The sequence below is a fragment of the Caloenas nicobarica genome, chromosome 2 (genome assembly GCF_036013445.1).
Source record: "Caloenas nicobarica isolate bCalNic1 chromosome 2, bCalNic1.hap1, whole genome shotgun sequence".
Lineage (NCBI taxonomy): Eukaryota > Metazoa > Chordata > Aves > Columbiformes > Columbidae > Caloenas > Caloenas nicobarica.
In genome coordinates, this window is record NC_088246.1 from 22,741,050 (window position 1) to 22,750,583 (window position 9,534).

At 49.6% G+C, this 9,534-nt stretch overlaps 1 protein-coding gene across 1 annotated transcript; it reads left to right on the plus strand.

Moving 5' to 3' along the window:
- The first annotated feature begins 2,344 nt into the window (after positions 1-2,344).
- C1QL3 (complement C1q like 3) lies at positions 2,345-9,392 on the plus strand. Its single transcript, XM_065629252.1, has 2 exons — positions 2,345-3,116; positions 7,925-9,392. Exons 1-2 carry the CDS (start codon positions 2,529-2,531, stop codon positions 8,102-8,104), a joined length of 768 nt encoding a protein of 255 aa, XP_065485324.1. The 5' UTR covers positions 2,345-2,528; the 3' UTR covers positions 8,105-9,392.
- Positions 9,393-9,534: the final 142 nt, after the last annotated feature.

Here is a 9,534-nt window from a genome sequence, read left to right on the forward strand (position 1 = left end):
AAGGAAGGAAGGAAGGAAGGAAGGAAGGAAGGAAGGAAGGAAGGAAGGAAGGAAGGAAGGAAGGAAGGAAGGAAGGAAGGAAGGAAGGAAGGAAGGAAGGAAGGAAGGAAGGGAGAGAGAAAGAGAGAAAGAGAGAAAGAGAGAAAGGAAGGAAAGAAAAAAGGAAGGAAGAAAGAAAGGAAGGAAGAAAGGAAGGAAGGAAGGAAGGAAGGAAGGAAGGAAGAAAGAAAGAAAGAAAGAAAGAAAGAAAGAAAGAAAGAAAGAAAGAAAGAAAGAAAGAAAGAAAGAAAGAAAGAAAGAAAGAAAGAAAGAAAGGAAGAAAGAAAGAAAGGAAGGAAGGAAGAAAGAAAGAAAGAAAGGAAGGAAGGAAGGAAGGAAGGAAGGAAGGAAGGAAGGAAGGAAGGAAGAAAGAAAGAAAGAAAGAGAAAAGAGGAGGGAGGGATATTTACAAATGTGGGAAATGGAAGCTTTATCAGGAGTTTTCTGGGGAGATAAGGAGCTGGGCTGGCCCATCTCTACACAGTGTGAACACACTAGCTGCTTTTGAGTCTCTCCGGAAAGAGCAAAAGGAGCTGCTGACATTTCTGCTTAAAAGGAAGAATCAATGAATCTTTTTTTCGCACAGCCTGCTTGTTTGACCTTATTGTGTTGTGGAATAGAAAAGAAAGAAAAGAGAGCGAGTGAGGGGAGAGGGGATTCGTGCTAATAAAATCCAAGACAAGATCACAGCCCTCTGATCATGGTTGGAGATGCTATTTGGTTGTTGCCCTATTTGCCACTGTTGCTCATTTCTGATTCTTGCCTTGCTGTAATAAGTCACACTCTTTCCAGCCATCATCCCTGTATTGACAGGCAAATGTCACCCACGTTTGATTGACGTCCATTGCTCCTGAATACAGAAGTATGATTTAGGAATCAATTCTGTTTGTTTATTTAAACAGCTCTTTGTGTACCTTGTATATCTGCAAGCAGGACAAGTTCCTTAATGTTTTCTTGGGAGAAATGCCACTAATATTGCATATTCACCTTCTCACTCAGTCACAGAGGTGTCCACCAGCCCTTGAGGGAGGAGAAACCTTTCACACACAGGGGAAAAAAAAACCCCACTAACAACAAACAAACACCCCCAAAGAAACAAACACCCCCAACAACAACAACAACAAACCTAAAGACTTAACAAAACACTTTGCTGTCCCCGAGCTAAGCCACAGAGACCTTTTCCTCAGGTCCAGGCATCTGCTGGTTTGCATATGCTGCACACTTTCCTTTGGCTTCTAAACAAAAGGGAACTCTTTGCCTCGGTGTCAGTTTGCTAGCGATGCGGCGGCTGGCTTTAACACCGGGAAACCCTGCAGCCGGTGATGAGTATGTCAATTTTAATCCACAGAAAGAACTGTTTCCTTCTCTGCCTTTATGGTTGTAATTGGGGGAAGAGGGAGATTCGAAATTGTGAGAGATGCTGCTCTCTATTACTGTCCGAGGTGGGAGGTATATTTTCGAATAACTTCCACTTGGACAATCGGTAACAGTAAAGCATCCCTACATGTAAAGCGGTATTTCCCAGAAAACACTAATATGGCAGGACGGTCTCAGAGAAGGGCTAAGCAGGAGGTGGATTGACCTTTTAATTCTTGATCGGTGACCTGAAGGGTACCCAGAGGCTGCTAAGCACATCTCTTCCTTTTGGTCTGCTCCAGAAAGAGCTGTCATCGCAAGATGCAGCTTCTGAGTGAGGCTCACGATTTCACTGCTCATCCGTTTGCGGGAGGGGTGGGGGAGGGAGAGAGGAAAAAAAATATATATATTTCCCACACTGCCAGAGTAATGCCAAACTCCCTGTGAGTGGGAAGATCAGAGCAGATGCTGGAATGAGATGCCAAAGCAGCTCCCCTTTCCCCTGCGCTTTTGGGTGCCTATAAATTGCTCCAGCGCGCTCGTCAGCCTCCTCCTCTCCTGGCAGGTGGCACCCGGGCAGGATCCCGCTCTCCCTCCGGCTCCGGCTCCGGCTCCAGCGCGGCGCGGCGGCGCGGGCTCTCGGCGGCGGGCAGCGGGGCGGCCGGGAGGCGCGTCCGCGCTAAGGACTGTCGTCGCTGGAAAAAAAAAAAATAGGAGAGCGAGCGAGAAGGCGAGCGGGGCGATCGCGAGAGGAAAGGCAAGTTCCAAGGAAAGTTGACTAGGACTGGCACAGCCTGCAAAAAAAAAAGTCGATCGCCAGCGGGAGCATAAAAGTGCGGGCGGCCGGGGCGCGGCGGCAGCGCTCCTTCCCTCCCGCCCGCCCGCCCGGCGGCTGCAGCGGCCGCAGCCGAGCGCCGCGACCCGCGGGAGCCCCCGCCGCCACCGGCAGCGGGAGGGCGGCCAGGCCCCAGGGGAGCCGAGCTCAAGCGGGCTCGGCGTTTTTTCGGCTCTGAGGAGGTCCCCGACCAACCATCAAGATTTTGTCCAAAAGCAGACAAGAGGATCGCCCTGCGCTGAGCCGGCTGGTGGGCAGCAGGCGGCGGCTGATCGCGGCCGGCGCGCTGGGGGTGGTGATGGTGCTGCTGCTGGTCATCCTCATCCCGGTGCTGGTCAGCTCGGCCGGCACCTCGGCGCACTACGAGATGCTGGGCACCTGCCGCATGGTCTGCGACCCCTACGGCGGCACCAAGGCGCCCAGCACGGCGGCCACGCCCGACCGCGGCCTCATGCAGTCCCTGCCCACCTTCATCCAGGGACCCAAGGGGGAGGCCGGCCGGCCGGGCAAAGCGGGGCCCCGCGGCCCCCCGGGGGAGCCGGGGCCGCCCGGCCCGGTGGGGCCGCCGGGCGAGAAGGGCGAGCCGGGCCGGCAGGGCCTGCCGGGCCCCCCCGGGGCGCCGGGGCTGAACGCGGCGGGGGCCATCAGCGCCGCCACCTACAGCACCGTCCCCAAGATCGCCTTCTACGCCGGCCTCAAGCGGCAGCACGAGGGCTACGAGGTGCTCAAGTTCGACGACGTGGTCACCAACCTGGGCAACCACTACGACCCCACCACCGGCAAGTTCACCTGCTCCATCCCCGGCATCTACTTCTTCACCTACCATGTGCTCATGCGGGGCGGCGACGGCACCAGCATGTGGGCCGATCTCTGCAAGAACAACCAGGTGGGCGCCGCGCCGGGCGCCGTGGGGAGCCGGGGACATGAGCGCGGTGGGCGCCGTCAGGCCAGCGGGCGCTCGGAAGGAGCTGGGCTTGCTGAGGAGACCGGGGACTGTATGGGGAGCGGGAGCCCGGGGGAAATCCCTGGGGGCAGCAGGCGCCTGGGGGGAGCCGGGCGTCTTGAGGGGAGCAGGCGCCGTGAGGGGAGCGGGCGCCCGGGAGGGAGGTCATGCTCCCTGAGGGAGCGGGTGCTCTGAGGGCAGTGGGCGCCCGGGCGGAGCCGGACTCCTTGAGGGGAGCGGGCGCCGTGAGCGGAGCGGGCGGAGCGGCGCGGGCAGGGCGGGAAGCAGGCGGCGGGCGGGGAGGGGGAGCCGGGCGGCCGCTGGAGGCAGCGCGGGTGCGAGGGGGGGAGTGGGGCCCGAGCGCAGGCAGGGCGAGCCGCCGAGGGACGTGAGGGGAGCCGGCGCCCGCCGCTCCGCAGCCGGTGGGGACCCTGCGGACCGCGCCGCCCCGCTCCCCCTCGGGTGCCCGAGAACCCCTGAGAGACGGGGGGTTCCGGGCAGAGCCGAGGCCGGCCCGGGCCGCCGGGCAAACATGGACTCAACGAGCCCTTTTCCCCGAGACTCGCGCTGCTGACGCCCGCTCAGCAGAGCGGCACCTGGCCGGCACCCGGCCCGCACGTCGGGCAGCGGTATCGGCCGGCCCGCGGCCGCGGAGAGCTGCCCGCAGCTCAGCCGGCGCCTGAGCGTGTGGGCGGTCGCGCAGGCAGCGCTGCCTCCGCGGGGGTGAGCGGAGCTCAGGCCGGGGATTCCCTGGGAAGGAAGGGGAGCCAGGGGCGGCGGGTGAGCTCAGGAGAGGGTGGTCCCGCGTAGGGCAGGGGCGAGATGCGGCGCGGGAAAAGCAGCCATGGGACGGGGCTCCCATGCAGCGGGGCGCTCATTCCGACACGCTCAGCCCCCGGCAGGGAGCGAGGTTTCCCGGGTTTCCCTCTACCAGGGAAAGCCGGTAACGTGTGAGCGCGGCGTCCGCCGACCTCGCCCCTTGTCGGCTGGTGCCGGGGAAAGCGCCGGCTGAGGGCGGGCGCCGACAGGCCGTGCGGGGGCGGCCGGGGGGCGGCCGGCAAACCCGGGCACGGCACCCCGCCGCAGGATGAAAATGTTCGAAATAATTCAGCATCTTGCGAGTCTACCGTCTGAAAGTCAGAGGAATCACCCATTTTAATTAGGATAAACGTTGCCACCGCGCTCGCAGAGCCTGTGCCTGCAACATTTCCCCCGGGGAGCCGTTCTTCGCGATTTTGCGCTTCTTCCATACGTAGCTAACGGACGCAGGTTGGCTCTAATTATCACGGCGCTTAGCGATACCGCCGGGGTATCCGCCATCCCTCCTGCTCTGGGTGCCCGGGGGGGAGTGCGGTGTCTCCCGCAGCTCCGCGCTGCTCCCCAGGGTGCGGCGGGAGGGCGAGGGCCCAGCCCCGCAGCAGCCGCTCAACAGGTCGCTCACCGCCGGGGCCGTCCCGGCTGGCAGCGGCTCCAGGGGCTTTCCCAGGCGCGGAGGGCCGGGAGCTCCGCGCTGCCGCTCTCCCTGGGCTTTTCGCCCTCCGGCAGAGCGGACTGCGGGTCTCGATCCGCTCTACGCGGCCTCCGGGTCTCGATCCGCTCTACGCGGCCTCCGTAGGAGCGAAAAGCGGGCTCCGTGCCCCCGCCGTGCCCCGCCGGTCGCGGAGGGGCTCGTTCGTTGCGTGTCGCCTCCCGCGAAGCGCGGCCGGCCCGGCAGCCGCCCCACGGCCCTTCGAGCTCCGCGCAGCCGGCGGCATCGGCGGCCGCTAAATTAATCTGATGTGCCACTTAACCTTTTGTTTATGGCTCCTCAGAAGTACTGTGAAAACAGAATAATGAAGACATCAGCAGCAATTAATTAAATTAGAAAATGTCTACCATCAATACTATCTCAGCAGATAAACCAGGACTACTAAAAGAAAGTACGTTGTAATGAATTCATTTTGATTTCATCTTACAAAGGCAATATTGTCCACCGCGAGAATACCATTTTACTTGCAATTAAATATTAATCTGGTTTTGATCCCTCTTTATAATGTTTTAAAGTGTTTGTTTCCCCAAACCCTGAAAATAAATATGTAGCAGTACTTTCTTAAAAAGTAACCGATTATAAATATTAAATTGAGCCTGAAGTCTAACCGTTCCCAAATGTAGCAACTTCCAGTACCAGACATGACACAAATTGAACTCACAGTGATTCAAAGGTAAAAAAAAAAAGGCAGGGGTTTTATGTATATATTTGTATATAGCTATGCAAAGAGAAGTATTTAGGTAAACACCTGCATACAAACTAGTTTAAATTGATGCACAGTGTTAATACGATAGTATCTCCTTTTGCTTTTATACTGGAGACACTGAAGGCTGATGTGATATGACAGCCATTAACTTTGTGTATTATTTGTAAGAAAGCTCAGAAATTTTTCAAGTAAGCTGTTAAATGGGGTCTGACAAAAGTAACATTATAAATCCAGAGTTTTCTAGCAATCACAATACCGAAACTGTCGGAAAATGTATGACTGACAGGAAAAAAAAATCGTTCCTAAGCAATGCATAGGTGGAACCTCAAGGTCTCCAGAGTTAACACACTGCCGCCTTTAATGGTGATAAAGCTGGTACAGGGAAGTGCTGAGATCACACAGCTTAGCTCGTACACATGTGCAGCCTGGGAGTGCAGCTTCAGGAAGGAACTTGCATGAACTTATGAAATGTATAGTCCATCAATGGTTTAATTTTGAGATATTTTTACTCTCTTGCAGCAGTACACTGAGAATTCATTTGAGACTGTTGTAGGCTTTAAAAAGAAATCGCTCTGGCTAAACAAACAAGGAGGTAAAACTTCTAAGAAATAGCATGCTGGAGTTTACAGGACATACGTTGCTATAAGTAGGGCAGTAAGATCTGCATTTTCAGTAACCAGAGTATTTTTTTCTTCAGTCAGTATGTATCATGTAGAATCTAAAAAATGAAATATCCACTGCTGTTGAAGTCAGTGTCTGTATGCTGACTTCCTTAGGACAGTCACTAATACCATTAGAATTCTGCTTTACTATCCAAAGAAACACAACATTCTAGACAAATCCACAAAGCAGCATTCCATTATGATGTAAATGGGAATTTGGAAAGTAATTTAAACCATTTTGCTTGCCAGTATGCAAGGTACTAGTGCTCTATGTTTTTCCACCTCCTCTATAGCTTTTTCACTCCTTCCCATTTGCCCTTTCCATTTACACTACCAACAACAGTCTCGGCCTGTTATTTTCTTTGGAGGGTATTTCCAGGGTTAATGGTCCAGAGCCTTCAACTCCACCTTGCCAGTCATTAATCCAGAGGAAATACTCAGTGCTTAGAATAATTATTGCTTAAACACTAGCAAAATAGATCGCCTCTGTAAACACCAGCAGGCAGTTCAGGACCAAGAAGTCCTGAAATAGTTGGGGTTTATCATCATGCCATGTATCAGTTTAAATTTGCAGACTGTCACACCACTGCCAGCCTTTTGAGCCTTTCTCACTCTTCTTACAGGACGTATAAAAGAATTTCCACCTACTGCAATTTTTAAGCTGCATAATGCCATTAAGATCCTGCATGGTAAAAGAACTCCCTGCTTTTTCACATTTCAATACTAATGTGAAATCATATCACAGGAGAATTTAATTTGGAAATTTGTCATTTAAACTTTGAAAGGAATTCATGGAAAATTGTGACTTATAGCCTATTTTTTCAATTCTGAACAGATAAAATCCCACATACAGTACCTCAAGTCATGCATTATTACTTAGTTCAGGTTTGCAATACCACTAAATCACTAACTGCTCTGTAACTATGCTAGAACAAAGACAAGCAACAAGCAGATGATATGTTACACTGAAATAAATCACACACAACTCAGTTTAAATATTTTACCAAACAGGGTCAAATTATATATAAATGATTTTGAGACTTGCAATGGCACAGGCTGTTATTGAAATTACAGATTACTTCCAGTTTGCTAGTAATGTCAAATTTAATCAGCAGTGGAATAGTAAGGGAAAAATGGGAAAAAAAGGTATGTTTAAGTGAAAGTTGCAAATGAAAAGTCCTCAATGACTTGTAAATTCCAAAACCTCTTAAAGCAAATATCTACTTGCGTGTGATTTTTCAAATGTGCATCTCTTGAAACACACAGAAATTAAATGTTTGCTTACTGAGATGTGGCCACAACAGCTTTTCCAAACGCCGACGAGAACCCGTACCTGCTTGTGTGCGTTGGCGTGTGCCTGTGTGTGGGTGTGTGTGCGCTCTTTGTATTCATTTTGCAGCACGATCCTATTAGTGGTATGACAATAAATCACCCCTGGAGAAAGTCCAGCCTGGTATCAATAGGGCCTCACCGTGGATCCTCACCCACATCAATCACTTGTCCCACTGATATAAAAGTTACACCGATCTAAAACTGGCACATCATCAGATTCAGTTCTCGCAGCTCCAGCTATTACTACGCATATATTTAAAAAGGCTCCAACACCTACAGGAGTGCGAGCAGCTGTGTACTAACCAGCTGACTGAGAAAGGAGCATGTTACTGCTTTAGTTTCAGATGTTGCATTGTAAGAGAAAACAAGCAATAATAATAGGAAAAAGCTACAATGTATGTTGCCAAACATTTAACGTGGCAACTCATGCATGCTGAATAAGATGTTGAGGATATGCTTTAATTTCACCATGCAGAAAAAATTACCTGTGTTTTCTTAATCACTCATTATGTATTTTATGTAGGTTCGAGCTAGTGCGATTGCTCAGGATGCTGATCAGAACTACGACTATGCCAGTAACAGCGTGGTTCTTCATTTGGAGCCAGGAGATGAAGTTTACATTAAATTAGATGGAGGAAAAGCACATGGAGGAAACAACAACAAATACAGCACATTTTCTGGATTTATTATTTACGCCGACTGATAATGTGTAAAAAGACCCACCAAACCAGTCCAAAAATGAAGCTTGCTCTTCTAAGCAATGGATTTGTGTGGCAAAAGTCAATGAAACAAGCACCCCAGAAGAGAGCGACCACCAACCACCTCAGTAGCGGGGGAAAAAAGTCGAATGCTACCTGATTCACATCTGTACAACACAGAGAAACCTTATGTCAAAAAAATACAAAACAAGTTAAACAGATGTGCGATCCACTACCGCCAAAGCAAATACTTCCTCATTGTTAGTGTCCATGTGAATGAAGTCCTACATAGATCAAATTTTTATAGAAAAAAAAACACCTAAGGACGCTGAGTTATTTCTTCAGTGTATATGATACTTTGATGTGTTATGATCTTGCTGCTTTATCCATACTTCAGCTTTGGTTCTTGTGACTTACTTGCTAAAAATGATGCTTGGAGTCCACTCATAGTGTGGTGAGGAATGATTTTACAATAAAAGGAAAAGGTAATCAAAATATACTTTCTCTCTCCAAAGGAATTGTTTGCCTTGTACTTTTCTTATCCTTCCACTTCAAAACTAGAAACTAATCAGCTTCAAGCCTTAACTCAATGTTCCTGCTTTGTAGGTTTACATTAGACTTTTAACATAAAATCAATCCAGTGGAGTTGTTTAATTTTTGTCTTCCCCTTAGCTGTATTCTAAAAGAAAAAGAAGGATAGGAGAAACCCTTTTTCTTTTTTTTTTTTCCCCTGAAAAATGTAACAGTTGACAAACTGTTCTATTGGATGAAATCCTTGATTCCATCAAAGCCAATGGCAAAACTCCCATTGATATTAGTGGAAAAAAAATTTGGCTTTTAATTTGTAAACGTGTAAATATATATTTAGGCAATTGTTACAGGCCTGCTCTTGATGGTTAGTTGTGTAAATATGTAGCAAGCCTGGCATCCACATCCTCAGACTAAGGCACAGAATTTTCTTTGCAGCAATTAATCTTCATTAGTCTTTTATCACTTAGTCTGTACTTAGGCACTATTTTTATTAAAATAGATATGGATTAACATAGTGCAAATGTTCAGCTAGAATTTCGTAGGAATATAATGGGTCAAAACCTTATTTGACTTAGGTGTCTTGTCGCGCTGAAGTTGGTGGGATTCTTCCCACAAAGGAAGAGTGGGAGATCAGACACGTGAGAAAATGTTGTCACACAGACCTTTTCCATGGTAGCGAGTTACTAGTTTGTAGTAAGGTGTGCCTATGACAGGGACACAGATAAGCATATTACCAAAAATTGTAACACATATGCAAAGAAAGAAGCAGATATTTACATGCAAAAAAAAGTGTGTATTAAAACCTATTTTTCACATTCATATATATATATATATATATATATAAAGTCTCAAAGAAGTTTAATCCATATAAAGGATTAATGGCTTGGAGAATTAAACTAAACAG